Raw genomic sequence first — 17,529 nt, 5'->3', positions numbered from 1 at the left:
CATTATGCATATTTAAAAAAATCATTCCTTTGATTCCAATGATAAACGAATATATGGTCAATATTATTTTTCAAGTTGAGACAGTAATGGAAGTCTAAAAATAGTGACTAATAATAGGAATACATTACTTACTCGAGCACCATCATTCCCAGCTGTGCCTTCAGCACCTTTCTCCCCCAATCCACCCTGTGGAAATCAACCAAAAAAGTCATGTTACTTACCTCTTGTTCACAATCAGTAAGAATAAAAAAAAAATAGAATAGTTGAGAATAAACAATAGAGAGTCAATAAATATCCATAGGAGAGTACTCAATGAACAAAATTAGTCTTACTCTGTCTCCCTTTGGGCCAGGAGTTCCTGCAATTCCTCTTTCTCCTGGCATACCTTGAAGTCCAGGTGGACCTGCATCACCAGGAGTCCCAGTGGGTCCTGGGCTACCCTAAAGGAACAATAGTTGATCATTTTATTCAGATATTTATAAAATAACTTTGACCACACTGATTTTTTTGTTATTTTGGCAAGGCAATGGGGGTTAAGTGATTTGCCCAATGTCTGTCTGTCTCTCTCTCTCTCTCTCTCTCTCTCTCTCACACACACACACACACACACACACACACACACAGTGAATTGTATGAGGGAAAAAATATAATACTCTAAGCAAGTGTTTTCTTCTCTCTTTGGGGGAGAATAATTGGAGACTGGAGATAAGAAGAAATTCAGCAGCAATATTTTCTTTACAGATAAAAGGTAAAGGAAGTTCTATTAGTAATATTATTCACATACTTCAGTGCCAGAAGTTTTAATTTTATGCACTGCCTGAGTAATTACAATGAAGTTTACTAGGCACAATTAAGACCATTTGCAGCACTGTCTTCAGATTCAGAATGTTACATCATTCGGGGATGACTGTGCAGATGTTGGCCATGTGCTCTTCAACTAGTTACAAAATGGCACCCAAGGGGAGGGAACATATTTTCCTTCACATAGTTCACTGTATATTAAATGCTTGATCTTAGGAAAATATGTACTCATATTCTTAGCAAGGGGTGTCATGGGAGTTGAGACAAGGAGAAAAAAATAAACTTAAATCATTGCAAAAGTTTTATAATAAACTACTGTGTTCTAGAATTTTCCCCTGTTACTGTGCATTATTGCTAGGTTTATGCATTATCCAACTTTAAGAGATATTTTAATGAAATGGGGTATATTAAAATATTTTGGTGCATATGGTTTCCATAGCTAAAGGATTCATCATTAAACAAAAGATCAAAACAAATACATTTAACAATTATGTAGTTTTTATGTAAATTTTAAAAAACTACTTTAGATTATGTAGATAAATTTGTTTTTGCTTACCTTGGGACCATCAGGACCATGACCTCCAGCCATCCCCTTTTCACCTGGAAGTCCTGTTATTCCTGGTTCACCTCTCTCCCCTGGATTACCACGTTCTCCCTAAATTTATAAAATAATCTCAAATTTTACTTATGTATTTCATCAAAATGTTTTTATGGCATTCTACATAAAGATTTCCATTTCTGAAAAAATAGCATAGAAAAATATTTTGATCAGACTTACTCATTTAACAAGAAAATTAACTTAAACAAAGCATAACAGTTCCATAGAAAAAAAATGTTTTCCCAAAAAATGGATTTTCATCTGATAATAGTTAACACTTATGGCAAATGATCAATATGAGAACAAAAACTGCTGTTTTCAAAATAAAAAATGCCATCAAGAGAGTATGGTGGTACATACATATAACTTTAACTAAAGGGGAGGCAGAAACTGATTAAGGAACATGAAACTTCTGAGCTGCCCTGGGCTATGTGAATTAGGTGTTTGCAGTTAAGCATTCCTGATGAACCTCAGGAGCAGGTATCCAGCAGGATTCTAAAATGAGCCTAAACTGGCCAAGGCTGGAAATCTGGAAAGCTCTAATGCAAATCTTTAATGTGACATAGCCTCTGAGTAAAGTCTTCACTTGCAAGGAAAACTATTTAGAAGAAGGAACAAAGAGGAGGGGATAGAGATGGAGGAGAAAGAAAATGAAGTAGTGGAGAAGCAAGAGGAAAAGTAAGAAGAAACAAAGAAAGAGGAGAGAGAGAAAAGGAGGAGGAGGAGATTGAAAACAGCAGGAAAAGGAAGATTCAAAGTCAACCAAGATAGGGAGTTTACTTACCCGAGGCCCTAAAGGACCAACTGCTCCTGGATCTCCAGGAACACCCTATAAAAGAAAATAAGAACTGGATAGAAATTGTAGAGAATTTTGTGTTTGGACAGTAAATGCATTAGATTGCACTAGAAAATAAAGGGAAATCTCTACAGAATACAGTCCTGATTGCCTGTGTATATGGCAGTTTAAGTATTCCATCAAATTGATAAAGTATAAATATGTACTTTTTTGGCATTCTGAGAGATATCATTCCATTTACCCTAAAAATACTTTCTCTAACACAATTCCTGACACCTAGTAGATGATTAATAAATATAAATAAAGAAATAAAGAAATAAATAATTTCTGGTGACTCCTCACTCTCAGGTGAGAGAAATTATTTTAAAACTTAATTGTCTTAACTTCATTTGAGGGTGAAGAGAACAATTAAGCGACTAGTTGCAAAATATAGTCTGTGAAACTTATAATCATATAATATTTATCAAATGTCAATTGTTTTTTAAATGCTAATATATTTGCATATCTCTCAAAAAGACAAATTTTTCTTCCATTGTATTCACCTTGGGCTTAAATGATGTCAAATAAAATCAAAGGAAGTGAAGTGAAAAAGACAAAAGTGAGGAATATAAAATTATCATTGGAAACTCACCCTTTCATAACTTTTTTGGACTAATGCAGTAAACTGAAAAACTACCAGAAAGATTTTGGGTTTGTATTTATTAAACTGGAATATTGTCTCTCTGAAAAACATAGTAACTGCTAGGAAGAAAAGTCATTCACAACAGGTAAAGTCTGTTGGCTCTGCAACAACAGAAACCAAATGGTTAATGAATTTGGCTTAACTATATAAAGTGGCTTTGGATAGAGTTTCATAAATATTTAAAGTTTAAAAAGTACCTGGTCACCTGGTTTTCCACCTTCTCCTGGAGGACCTGGAGGACCAGGTAGACCCTAAGAGGGAAAAAAATAGGTATGTTCCTGTGAACATGTAAATCTTTAAGGGAACACAGATGTTAATAATTCACTTTTCACCATACATAGAAATTTTGTGATTATATAGGCAAACAAAATGTTATCCAGCGACACACTAAAGTAAAAAAAAAAAAAACTATGGACATATAATTGAGTCAGTTTCTCATTTTGAGATACCCTTTTAACTAATTTTAACTAATGATACTTTGATTAAAAAAATTTTTTTCCTAGAATCTCAGATTGAGAACTGGGAAGTGACCACAGAGGTCTAACAACCTCCTAATTTTACAGATAAGAAAACTGGGTTTTTAGGAAAAACTCAATTGACTTCTCCAAGATCATACAAAAAAGGAACAGAGTTTAGACTTGTCCCAGGTATTCTGACTCCAAATCCATCACAATTTCCACTGTATATTGTTTCAAAATTTGAAGTAATTAAAATTAGTAAATTTTCTCAGAATATTAGAGAACCACAAATTCTGTAATATTTTCCACCTCTTCCAAGGATTTTGAAAAATCTTACAGAGTGAGCCACTGAAGGTATATGGGTACTGATATAAATTTATCTGATAAGCCTTATGGCATAAAGAATATTAATTAGTTCTGTTTTATTTAGCAGTTTTTAAAGTAAAATCAAATTCTAGAAAAATGTTTTGCAAATGTTTAATTTTCTACTAAATCTTGTTATAGTTTTTAAAACACTACCCATTTAATTAATAACTCAAAAAATAAATAAAATGCCACACCTGAAAACCTGTAGGGCCTGGAGGGCCTTGCTCTCCTCTTTCTCCTGCTAGGCCCTAAGGAATAAGAAAAAAAAAGAATAATGTGAACACAGCCAGATTCTTTACACATGTTCTCTACTTGCATGTGCCAATAGCTGTAGACTTTTCCTTTGTAATTTTTCCAACATTTTTCTGAGGTTAGCTGGATATGATAAAGTCAATGTTATCAAAAGAATATTGTTTGAAGTTTCTCCTAGAGTGAAAATCTTTAAAAGTCTAGCAAATATGTTTTTCTTCTTCAAGTTTTACAGTTGAACATTTCCCCAATTTCCAAATAAAACTTTTATTTAAGTAGCCTTTAGTTCCTTGCATAAATAAGTGAAGTCAACCAGAAATTGACAAAGGAAAAATCTCTATATTTATTTGAAAAATTAGTCCCTTTATCTATTTCTCCACTTTTAATTTAAAAGTTTGACACCTCCTATTATATTCTACTTTTGAGCATTAAAAATATCAGTAATGAAGACTTCAAAATAAAGAAAATAACTAAAGAAAGAAAAGCTAAAATCTAAGTATGAAAACATAAGACACAGAAAGGATATCATCATATACGTTTCTCTTAAAAATAAAAATAAAGATACTAGACCTATACATTCATTGGTAGAGTGCAATGTCAGAGGTAGAACCTGAATCCAAGTGTCCACTTTTAGAAGAATATCTTTCTATCTACTACTTACTCAATGATGCCTTTCCAGAATATCACATTTTAAAACTCGGGAAAGCCTTTGAGGAATGAGGATATTTTTGAGGAGAAAATAGAATTTTTCTTCATACACAAATTACATTTTACCATGAATTCAAATGTTTTGTTATGTCTATGATAAAATTACCTACTGCCATTTTGCAGATCCATAAACTAACATAAAAGTAATTATTCTCAGTAGTTTGTTTCAAAGTAGTGGAGTTAATATTTAAGATTCTAGGAAAATGTTTAGAATTCATAATAAAAGAAACAACATAAAATGAAATATTTCAATAGATATTTCACTAGTCATCAAATTTCATGAAAATTCACCTCTCATAATTAAAACATAAAGTATTACCTTTAAAACTGAACAATTTATTTAGAGCTTACTCACAGAGGGACCCACAGGACCTGATGGGCCAACTTCACCATCTTTGCCTGGAGCTCCCTAAAATCATGGAGTGAAATCTTGTAAGAAAATGTTCTTGTAAAGCATGACAAAGACATTAGAATTTGAGGTAATTAATTTGAAAGTCAGGAAATTGATATTTACCCTCTGTCCTGGGACACCAGCATTTCCAGCTTCTCCAGGTTTTCCAGGGTCCCCCTAATGCATAAACAGAAGCTATTTATATAATAATCAGTTTCTTTAAAAAGTTGAATCTTAAAATGAGTTTTTTAATGAATAAGTATGTATTATTTATTCGCTATACTTACACTGCTTCCTTTGGGACCAGGAAGGCCCATACTACCAGGTTGTCCCCTAATACCTATTGAGCCTGCAGGACCAGGACGACCATCTTCTCCTGGAGCACCCTAGAAAAATCCCCATGAGCTTTGTCAAACATGATTTTCAGTATAGTTATTTCCAAGTAATCTTTAAAATCATATTTTCATCTGAGATTTCATAGCATTAGAAAAGTTATCTAAATTAAGGAGTTGATATCCTGTTTTATATAATTGCACATGTATAACATCTGATTGCTTACTCTCCCAAGGAGGAGTGAGGGGAAGAAGGAAAAAAGGGATAGAATTTGGAACTCAAAATTTTTGATAAAAATGTTTTAAAAATTGGGGAAAATTGATGACATTTAATTCCTGTTGCCATAGCTAATTAATCAGAGCAAAAAAAATCAACCAGTGCCAAAAATCTTTAAAAATTCAAATTTCTCTTTCTATGATGATCACTTCATTCTGTTCCTTTGGTAGGACTTCTGGATGGATTAATTTAAAAAAATAATACTTTTATTATCACTATCATCTGAATTTGTGTACAGCATTTCAAAAGGAAGTATGGAGTGTAAAGTTGAGGAACCATTCATTTCCTCTAAGAGAAATTTCCAGGGAATAGTTCCCCCCACTGTTTAAAAATAAATATTAATTATCTCACACAATCTTTTTAATAATATAATATGCAAAAGTGGCAAAAAAATGAAATCATAATGGAATGTCTTTAAAATGTTGGTATTAATACATATAATAAATATAATCTAGGCTAAAAATATCACTCTAGCTTTACATTTCATGTTTTGTTGAAGGCAGGGGAGAATTTGAATCTACATGATGAACAGAAGTATACAGCTAGTATGAAATCTGTATTTGAAGGTTGGGCATTCTCTGCAGATTCAATCCTAAAGTATTATGTGGATAGTACAACAAGCAAAAGTTTCAAATCTTTAGGAGATTTGGGGGCTTCTAAAAATCTCCAATCACATAATGTAAGCTCTCAGTCTTTGACTCCCAAACCCCCAATAACGTATCCAATGCTATGACACTCTAAAGAGCACTTATTGCTTTCATTATCTCTTCCCTTCTATTTTCCCTCCCCTTGTAGATAACTTACAAGGCATCACAAATTCCAACAAGTGATGCTATTTGAGAAAAACACACTGTCTTTATGAAAGTTAAACCTCTATCTCCCTCTTTGACAAAGCAGGAATTTTTCAGACTATTTAGGAATTTTCATTTTTTTCTTTAAGTTTTATTTTTCTAATTATCTGATTTCTATTAACAATGCATCATGGGGCCATTTCTGTTCATACTTTACAATCTTCCCAAATTAGTTCCCCAGAAACCCTTTACTACCAAAAAGTAACCAAATTTCTCCAGCTATGTCTTTACCCTCTGTCAATAAATGATGATTTGTTCCATTTCTTTCCCATTAACTGTTTCTGATTAGAAAACAAACTCCATGAATCCCTACTCAAAAAATCCTAGTGGCTTCCTATCATTTTTCAGGAGTAAATACTAAAGACTCCATTTGATATTCAGAATCCTTCATAATCCAGTCCCATCATTCCTTTCCAGTCTTCCTACACCTTGCTCTCCAAAACATATTCTTGATAATCCAGGGACACTGGCCTCCTGGCTGTTCCATGAAGAAGACAAACCATCTCTTGAGGCCTGTCATTTTCTCTGGCTGTCTACCATACTGGTGTTCCTCCTCCACTCAGACTACTTATCTAACTGGTTTCCTTTAACTCCCAAATAAAATTCCAACAACTATAGGAAGCTTGCCTTAAACTTTTTTCATTCCAGTGCTTTCCTTCTTTTAATATTTCCTTTTTATCTTTTTTATTGATTTTTTATTTTTCCAATACGAGTTATGAAAGTTTTTCAACAATCATCCATATACCTATGTATTTTCCTATTTATCCTGTACATGGTTTGCTTTGTAGATGTTTACTTGCATATTGTCTCTTCCATAAGAATGTAAACTTTATTGAGGGTCTTGTTTTGGTTTGGTTTTTTTGAAGTCAGTCTTTTACCTTTTTTGTATCTCTAGCACTTAGTATAGTGTCTAGCCTGGCACAAAGTAGGCACTTAATAAATGTTAATTTAACTGGACTGAATGAATGCTATATCATATATTAAATATAATGAAGCACTAAGTTCCATAAGAAGAATTAAAACTATTCTAATGGCTGAGAGAATGACCATATCCAAACTTTTGCCCAAATCCATATGAAAAATCTAGACATTAAAGCTTCTCTAGATCCCAAGTTTTACACCTAATTATCTGTACTCTGAATGAAATGAGAATTTCAACAGAGGTGAATCAAGAAAATGTAATGTTTTCTACCTTCCCACTACATCCAAAGCTATTATTTTCAAACCATTGTGTCCATTAAATGTTGATCAACTTCTCAATTCATTTGAAAATAAATAGAACCAAAGGACTGGTTTTTCCACATGAAAATCAGGCCAACTTTCATTTTGATCAAATAACATCAAAATAAAATGTATGCTTCATCATTAATGTAGAGAAGGCTTCAATCAACATCTTACTTACCAAAGGACCAAGTTTTCCTTCAGGACCTTGAACACCAGGATTTCCAGTTAGACCCTAAAAATGAAACAAACAAAAAAAAGTGTCACTACAACTGAATATAGCTACTACTTTTAATTGAAAAAATGCAACAAAATTTCTAAAAGAACAAGCATAATGTTCTATTGTGGAAAAGGCCTTCTTTGGTGTGGAGAATATACTTTCTTCACTATGGATGGATCAATAAAGGAGTTCTATGTGAAGACACAGCATGGTGTCATGGAGAGAATGGTAGATGAAATCAGAAGAGATCAATTTAAATCCGATCACTGACACTCTAAGGCTTTATGATCTTGGTCTTGCCACTCTATAATATCTATATTCTTTCTGTATCTATATGATATCTATATAATCAATAATATCAAGCCTCAATTTCCTCACTTATAAAATGGGAATAATACTTGTGCTACTTACCACAAAGGTTTATAAGTAAGGAAAAAATAAAATAATGCTTGTAAATTTTTAAATAAATGCCATAACATGGTATTATTTTATCCCATGCTTAAACTTACTATGGAAGTGGAAATTCTGACAGGTATACAAAAAAATTATACTGTGGCTCTTAGAATAGCCTCCAGAGTTCTCAACTAAAGTATGAACTTCCCAACTGCAGCTCCCCAACTGAAGCTTCACAATGATCATTCCAAAATGGCATAATAATTCCACCTAACTCTTCTAACAAGTTACTGGGAAATGGAGAGAAAATATAAAAGGAATTCAAAAGATGATCTTCCTCCTCAGGTGAATTCTCTCACTATGAAATACTGAAACAAAGCTTTCCCACAGGGAAAGATGAATAGAAAGATGAATAATTTTGAAAAATGTTGAATCCAAGATGAAAGAACAAATACAATGAAATGGAAGCTTATGTTAAAATATAAAACTTTAAAGACAAAACAAAAAATACTGACAGTTATCCTAAGAGGAGATGATTTCTATTTTTCTTACCCTTGCACCTGGAAGACCAGGTTCACCTGTACGCCCTGGATCACCTTGACCTCCTTTGGGTCCTGAAGAACCTGCTGGACCACGCTCTCCTTGTGCTCCCTATACAAAATGAAATAGCACTAATAAGTGGAAAATCATGGTTAATAGGAGTCATAAATCTTTGTTCATAGATTAACAAACAAATCTCTTCATACATTGACAGCTTTCCATTCTCATGGAAGGATTGATTTCAGTAGCCACAAATATGACAAAAATGTGTATATTTAATTGTTATATAAGTAATCCCTAATTTTTATTCTTGAAATATATGTTAAATGAAAAAAAGACAAATCCATGAAATAGCTTTAAAATTATATTAAAATATAGCTGGTAAACCAAGGCTTGCCATTAGCAAGCCTACAACTGCCCATTAGATATTTCTTTTTTTTTTTTTAGGTTTTTGCAAGGCAAACGGGGTTAATTGGCTTGCCCAAGGCCACACAGCTAGGTAATTATTAAGTGTCTGAGACCGGATTTGAACCCAGGTACTCCTGACTCCAGGGCCACACTATGCCACCTAGCCATCCCTAGATATTTCTTGAATGCTGAAACATGTCTCCCATTTCCTCTCTTCTTCCTTCCTCAATTAAATAACCTTAGGACCTTAAAAACAGGAGTATAGCTTGCATTCCTAGTGAATTGTTCCTAGAATTATTGACAGTGGGTGAATAGATCAACCAAGAGACAAAGTACTAGGCTTGGAGTCATGAAGACTTGAGTTTGAATAGCACTTCAAAAATATACTTAGCTATGTCATCCCAGGCAATAGGTCTTAGATTCAAACACTCTCGGTTTTTTCATCTGGAAAATAATAGTACCTACCTCACAGGGTTGTTGTGAGGATCAAATGTAAAGTTCTTTGAAAACCTTAAAGTATTATATATTTATTATATTATATTGTATTATAAGGTATTATTTAATATTTTAGTAGTAGTGAGAATAGTAATATTGTTGCTATTGATAATAATCTGGATCAAGAACTTTAAATTCCATTAGAAATTGCTTCATTTTCTATTATTGAGTGACAACTGAGAATACCACTCTCTTAAGATAGGGTTTTTCATTATTCAGATTACCTTACCTTTGGTCCAGGCAAGCCATCAGAACCAGGAAAACCACGATTGCCAGGAGAGCCCTAAAAATGAATAGAAATCATTCAGAATTTGTTTTTCTTCTTTATTCAATAGATATTCTGGAAGTTACAACTTTAGTTTTTCTTGCAAACACTGATTTTATTCCAGGCTAGGAGTAGGAATTTCAGGTTAAATAAAAAAATCAAATAAATTCATGAACTTACAAAATGATATGTAAAGTTTAGGAATACTGCTAACCAAAATTCTGCAAAATATATGACTTTTAGCTTTTAATTAAAATAATTTAGGTCATCTTATATTTCTAGAATTTCTGTGTCAGCAATAATACTAGTATAATTTTTATGTTGCATATTATTATATACTATCTATTACGTTAGTTTTTATGACATTTTATATGAATAACAACATATATTATAATGTACTCATAATATATGCTTAGTATCTTTTCATATAAAATGATTGGTTTTATCTTCCTTACCCTTTCTCCAACTGGACCTGGAGGACCAACAGTTCCTGGGTCTCCTCTGGGACCTCTTTTTCCTTCTTCGCCAATTGGACCTATTGCACCTTGAATACCATGTGGACCCTATGGAAGACAAAAAGAATTACATGTGAAACTGAGGTATGGCGTATATAATTCATTTAATGTAATGAATACATTAAATCAAATATATCTCAAACTATATTGAATAATTAAGCTTTGAATTCATGAAATATTTTCAATCCTTTCTATTATTGTTTGATAGACAAACAGGTACAAATTTGTATCACTGTCAATTTACACAATTCAAGAAAAGTAATTAGTTTGATGAACTTAAAAGTATTTTGTTACTTACTGGTTCACCTTTGGGACCTGCTTCTCCCTTAAAACCTGGCACTCCTGGATCTCCCTGAAAAAAAAAAATCTTGTTGAAGAGATCAAATGTACCAAATAACCCAAAAACTATATTCATAGTAGAATGAGGAATCAATTTTAAAACACCCTTCTCTCTTATTTTATTTCAAATAACAAATATTTATTAAGCATCTACCATGAACAAGATAATATACTGGGGATGCAAGATATAAAGATAAGAATATCCAAATCTTCCACTGCCCCCCAATTAACCCCTCAAGGAGTCATCAATCTATTTCCTTTTTCCTTTTTGGGGGGAGAGAGGTAATTCATATTGTCAGCTTTTCAGAAAATTATAGTTAAAGAATATTGCCTAGAGTGCTGATCATAAATTGGATTAGAAATAGATCTGAACTGTTCTTGGCTCTAAGGTCTACTCACTTTTTTTAATAAGCAAAGATATACTGAAGTATTTCTCATAAAATCAGTAATGATAAAGAGTTATCTTTGCCTCAGTGAAATTCATTCCTTTTGGAAATTAAATTGGTTATGATACAATAATGGAATATGGAATAAACCATTTACCCTATTTTTAAGAAAAGGGAAAAAATGGTAAAATATATCTCTAAGATCTCCAAATGTTAGAAGAGCATAAAATAGTCTAAAAAGTAAACTACTAATAAAATTAAAAGATTATTAAAACAATGATCTTACTTTTAAAGTTTTCCAAAGAAATTTTAGTCATTTTTTAAAGCATGTTATATATTATACTTCAAATAACTTTCTCAGAATGTAAAAAGTAGACATTGAAAAAATCGATACTCCAACTTTTCATTTTTACAATCATCAAACTCTTGGTTTTGGTTATTTATATTATTGGAATTTATATACTAAACTGAATCATATGCCATATTGTTAGTCTTCTTAGTTTCATGATCCATTAAGATTGTAATCATTTCTAAAGAACTTTTACCGTTTGGCCTCGAATTCCAGGTTGACCTGTGCTGCCCTGAGGTCCTGGAGAGCCAGGGGGTCCTGAAGAGCCAGGAGGACCTGAAGTACCTGGAGAGCCCTACAAAAGAAAGAAGTGTTATAATAAGCAATCCAAGAGAGAAGACTAAGGTTTTACCATCAAAACAAATGCCTGAGTTAAAATTTCACATGAAATTCACTTAAGAACTTACTGTTGGACCTTTTGCACCAGGTGTACCATCAGTTCCCACTGTTCCCTACCAAAAAAAAAAAAAAGATGCATGGAAACACAAATGATGTGCCTCCTAGGATATTATACATTTGCAAAAACATAATAATAATAATAATAATAATAATACTTACTTATAGGGCTAGCTAACTTAATATTCAAATAACTCTTAATATTCAAACCTCCCAAAGCCCCTCAACTTGCTTTTAAGTTTATCTTTTAAATTTACTCATTTTAAGAACAAAGAATATTTAGGAAAGAAATACTAAATTTATCCCTTATTAAAAAAAAAAAACAAAAGGCAAAATATACGAGTCTGCTCAATGGGTAACCACATGGAGATTAACAACTTACAGGGAGGCCTTGAGATCCAACTGGTCCAGGAGGTCCTGTTTCACCTCTTTGTCCCTGAGGACCTTCAGGGCCACGTGCTCCAGTGGGACCAGCTTCCCCCTATTGAAATACATGAAAAATCAGCAGATAAAAGATCTAACAAGTAACAAAGGTGATAGAAGTCATTCTAAGTTTTAAATTGCAAACCCAAAGTTAAGGTACCATACTGGAACCAACACAATTTGCATCTGTATTTGAAACAATCATTTGGCAACTTCCTGAGGTGCTAGATCAGGGGCTGGTTTATATTTCATTGGTTAGCTTAGAATCCCTGTTGTCCTTCATTTAAAGAGGCATTCAGCCTAAGTGTCTATCATAGAAGACCTTAAAAATCACATGCTTTCTTCTTTCAAAGTTCATACTATTATCTCTATCAGTGATTCTCCCACCTGTCTAAATCCTGCTTCCCTTAAAGGTCCATCTCAAACACTTCCACCCTACTTCTTATTCCCTCTAATTATATATAATTCTTCCATCATCTGAACTATCTTGATAATTAAAATATTTTTCTTATGGCATTTTAATTTTAATTTGTATTCTAATTATTTTGTATATTCCTTCCCTTATCTTTTAATAGTAAATTTCTTAAAAGTAAGGCTTTGTCCTTTTTAAGTCCCTTGTATTCACAATAAAGGTTTTACAAATTATACAGAAATTGTTTAATTTGTTTATCTTATTAAGTGAATGTCCTTGGTCCCTGATGGACATATTCTTTGTGCTAGAATTCAATTCAAGTTTTATTTATAGACACATTTTAAACACTATAAAACTCTAGAAAATTGAATTTGCATTTGACAAGCTCATATTCTGTTATATCTAAATATATAAAGTTATGTACTTAAACTATTTCCCCTATATCCATATCCCCATGAAAGGATATAGACATCTATGAAGTAACTCCTTAGCAGAAAACAATATAATAGAATATACTACACATGGTATGGATATTCCTTAATGGCTGAGCACTAAATAAAGCTCTAGAAGACAAAAAAGCTTAGTTAACATCATAATCTCTGCCCTAAAGTAGCTTAAAATCTTGTAAGGGTATCCAAAGAACATTATACATATATACATACTTACACAAAAATACCCAAATATATAATTTAAAATGATACTTTTTTTTATTCCCAGATATTTCACAGTACTTTATCTGAGCCTTTTCTTAACAATTACTATACCCTCCTTTGTTTTGTGTATACATATTATTACCAGCTATTAGACTGTCAGTTCACTTAGGTCCAGGCCTGTGCATAGGTATGGTATTTTGTGTGTAGCAGGATTATAAAAATATTTATAAAAATTAAATTGAAAGGTCCATACCAAAGACATGGCAAGAAATGTGGTGGGGGGGGTCAAGGAAGTGAGGGACTAAATGGAGAGTTAGGGATTAATTCCACAGGCAGGTGTTGGAGCTGAGTAAATAGCAGTAGAGGGCCAATGCAGAGATGTACACAGGCTGACCAGATGCAGAATTAGGTCATGACTCACCAGTGAATAAGGAAAGTTCCTTGGATGCAATACAGTTTTTTTATTTATTTAAAAACTTGAATAAATATTTAGGATCAACATAGGACTTCCAAGGACATTTATAATTTCAAATAGGATTGGCTGTATTTAACCAATTTTTCTCTAAATGCATGTAAACTAGATATTATCTTTAAAATTTTTAATTTATATTTGGCAAAATTAATTTTAAAAAGCAAAAAGTGAATTTAGAAAACAATTTTTGCATGAATTGGGATTTTATTTTCTTACTTAATTTTCTTTTCCTCTACTAAAACCTTATTTGTAAGCAATGGACATATTCCTATATTCTTGAACAGATAGATAGATAGATAGATAGATAGATAGATAGATAGATAGATAGATAGATAGATAGATAGATGGTTGGATAGATAGAAAGAATGTAATAATAAGAGTGCAAAGCATTTCCTAACAAGCTAAAAGTTTGTTTTTTGGACACAGCACTTTACAAAAATTATCAAGGCATGGTGAATTTGGGATTTGTATTGGAGAAGGGTATACCCACTCTATCAAGTCAAAAAAAATTTTCAAAGTTTATGCTTCATTCCTTAAAAGGGAAAATTCATTTGTCACATACCTGCAATTGCACCACTTCTGACTTTGTATTATATAAATTGAATGAACATTCACATTTTACATACATATATATTAGAGATATACACATGTATAAATATACATCTACTACATGTATGCATGAACTGTACAGAAATATATTCAAATAAAGGGAACTCTTGGAAATATAGATTTATTTGGTTTAAGTCCAGTCCAGGTATTTAATCAATGTTCAGGAAATCCTGGCATGGAAATTCTTTCTAACAATACAGATTTGCAACTTATCTTTTATTTTTAACTTGATCCTTTATAGCAACTTCTAGTGTAATCTTCTCTTGACATACATTTTAGAAAATATGTCGCAGAGACTGTCATACTCAAAAAAAGTTTTCCTATACTATTTGGATCATTCTTCTATATGGTAATGCAAATTGCATGTGTTTTATATACAGCAGGCTTTTAATCTGTGCAAGTAGGAGGCCCCCTGTAGATAACACAACGTAATGCCAAAGGAAAACTTGATATGTGGAGATAATTCCACTACTGCTACTGAAAAATCAAGTGTTGCAGCTGTTTTCTTATTATATTTACTCAGTTCAGTAACATCTTAAAATCCTTCTGGGCTATAATCCTTGTGTTTATCATCCAAATTAATGGGAGAAGTGAATAAATAATGACTCACAACAAATGGAAATCATTCTGAAGGAACATATTAATCCATGCCCACTTATAGAGCCAAATTCCCTCCTTTGTAGCTTTACTTTAAAAAAAACAAAGACCATTAAATCTGGGTGGGTTGGGAGAGAAAAAGTCAGTCTTGCATGAGAAAACAACTTCTTAATGAACTTAAATTGATTTAAAATTTTCATTTTTAAGGTCACTATGCTTTTTATTAATCCCAGGCATAGTAACTTGTACAAATTTCCAATTCAAATTAAAACTGATATTCCTTTCAGCTGTCTCAGCTGCCTGAAGCTATAATCCAAATTTGCCAGATAAGCTGATACCACATAATATAAATTATAGAATTACAAATCATAGTCAACCTTTTCTTTATTCAATTACTTTTTCTCTCCCACTTCCCTAAAGTGACCAATGAAGATGTTATAGATTCTTTAATTGTTATACTAGATTATTAATAAAATGGTACATCTCATTTTAAAAATAGGGAAATAATACAGAACCAAATAATTAATAGTCCTCTAACCTTCATTCCAGGATTTCCTGGAAATCCAGCAGAACCAGTTATCCCAAGTGGACCCTAAAAAAAAAAAGACTGATTAGTCAGTTATCACTTATGAGCATCTTTGTGTGGTCTCCCCCACCAACACATTGTTAATTTAAAAAAAAGCTTCCTTGTTTTTTGTCTCAAACTTAGTTCACATTAGGAAAATACAATTTTCATTTATACATTGATAGAAGGAATTAAAAGATATTAAGGTAGAAAAAAGGTATTGTGGTTTTATAGTTTTCAAGTTGAAACACTATCATTTATGGAAGATGATGGAATCATCTTTATGGAAGAGAAGGAAATCATAAATCATAAGTCAAATATAAATCTCATTTTAAGGGAGATTTCTATATAAGCAAGTGGCACTTCAACTAACATTTTACATCAGAGAAAAAATTTATTCTGACTCTCATGTTTTCTTTAACCCTGAACCATCAGATAATGTGAGGAAGAAAAACTCTAATTTTTAATTCAAATATCTTATAGAAAATAATAACTATCTTGTCTTATAGAAAATAAATATCTTTTATTTTACCAATATATATGATGTTACTTATAAACATAAAAAGTATGAATATAATCCAACCTCCTATATCTAGATTAATTGGGATCATAAATGTGTGTATGTGCATATCCATAAACAAATCTTAATTAATATGTGCATGCATATTAATGCAAGCTTATATATATATATATTCACATACTAAACTTAGTATTCTTCACCATTCACATGAGCAAAGCTTGAGGAGATACTCTGATGATACCCAAACTTCCTGAGACTTCCTCATTTTGTATAAAATAATAAAACATTTTTAGCTGTATTTTAGCCAGAGGATCTGGAAGTAAGAAGCAAAGTTTTTATGCAAGCTAAGTAACATAGGGAAATAAAACCAATAAACCATATATCTAGATAGGTAAAAGCCTGAGAATAAGACTTCTGCCATTGCAGAAGCAATAAAAAATAATTTCAAATCTGCAGCTTAAACAAAAAAGTATTAAGAGGAAGAGTTAAGTGGGAAGAGGAGAAACTAACAGAAATGAAAGGGGAGACATGAGAGAAAAAATGCTGGAATTTGCTTCTGTGCTCTTTGGATCGTTCGAGGGAAAAATTCACATAATCTCACAAATAACAGTATATAATGGTTCTATAGGAATCTGGCAACTACAGAAATCATGCAAGCAATCTTACTGGTAGACCTATTAAATCAGGGCTGTCAACGTCTTGGTTAGTCTCTTGAGAGTCCTCTAACCTGCAGACATCTAGACCTTGCCCAGAAATTAATGAATAGTTTTAATTATTTAAGGAATTAATTTACATGTAAATTATATTCTATAAGAGAAAGAAAATTCCTTGTCAGGAGACTGAAACTCTCTGCTTTGGCTATGAACAAGGATGTGGCAAGAATCAAATAATGAACATTAAAGCATTTGGCAAACCTTATAATGCTATATAAATGCTAGCTATAATTGTCTTACAGTCATCAGAACACCATTTGATGATGACTTCACTTCCTTAACTGAAGCAATATTTCTTGAGCAATACTGTGGTATGATGATAAATATTTAATGACCCACTTTATACATATATATATATACACATACACACATTTATCTATATTTAAGGATATATGTATAAATATGCTCACTATTGACAATTTCTTCAGTCTAAACAATTAACATAAAAATAAAACTAGTCCTGATTTATAGTGAATGCAAATTTCTGAAATATAAATAAATGCTTACAATGAAAATTTAACAATTGACT

General features: G+C 32.1%; 1 protein-coding gene across 1 annotated transcript in view; it reads right to left on the bottom strand.

The window, feature by feature from the left end:
* The window catches only part of COL5A2 (collagen type V alpha 2 chain), a 182,149-nt gene that overhangs the window by 32,796 nt on the left and 131,824 nt on the right, over positions 1 to 17,529 (bottom strand). Inside the window, exons 17-34 of the mRNA XM_074215519.1 lie at positions 15,741 to 15,794; positions 12,419 to 12,517; positions 12,048 to 12,092; positions 11,837 to 11,935; positions 10,865 to 10,918; positions 10,507 to 10,614; positions 10,016 to 10,069; positions 8,896 to 8,994; positions 7,912 to 7,965; positions 5,337 to 5,435; positions 5,173 to 5,226; positions 5,014 to 5,067; positions 3,896 to 3,949; positions 3,075 to 3,128; positions 2,184 to 2,228; positions 1,358 to 1,456; positions 333 to 440; positions 133 to 186 (exon numbers count right to left, since the gene is read on the bottom strand). Coding sequence (XP_074071620.1) covers positions 133 to 186; positions 333 to 440; positions 1,358 to 1,456; positions 2,184 to 2,228; positions 3,075 to 3,128; positions 3,896 to 3,949; positions 5,014 to 5,067; positions 5,173 to 5,226; positions 5,337 to 5,435; positions 7,912 to 7,965; positions 8,896 to 8,994; positions 10,016 to 10,069; positions 10,507 to 10,614; positions 10,865 to 10,918; positions 11,837 to 11,935; positions 12,048 to 12,092; positions 12,419 to 12,517; positions 15,741 to 15,794 — 1,287 coding nt within the window. The remainder of the gene's footprint in view (positions 1 to 132; positions 187 to 332; positions 441 to 1,357; positions 1,457 to 2,183; positions 2,229 to 3,074; positions 3,129 to 3,895; positions 3,950 to 5,013; positions 5,068 to 5,172; positions 5,227 to 5,336; positions 5,436 to 7,911; positions 7,966 to 8,895; positions 8,995 to 10,015; positions 10,070 to 10,506; positions 10,615 to 10,864; positions 10,919 to 11,836; positions 11,936 to 12,047; positions 12,093 to 12,418; positions 12,518 to 15,740; positions 15,795 to 17,529) is intronic.

This window comes from Macrotis lagotis, chromosome 1 (assembly GCF_037893015.1).
Source record: "Macrotis lagotis isolate mMagLag1 chromosome 1, bilby.v1.9.chrom.fasta, whole genome shotgun sequence".
NCBI lineage: Eukaryota > Metazoa > Chordata > Mammalia > Peramelemorphia > Peramelidae > Macrotis > Macrotis lagotis.
This window is presented reverse-complemented; position numbering and strand designations above follow the sequence as displayed.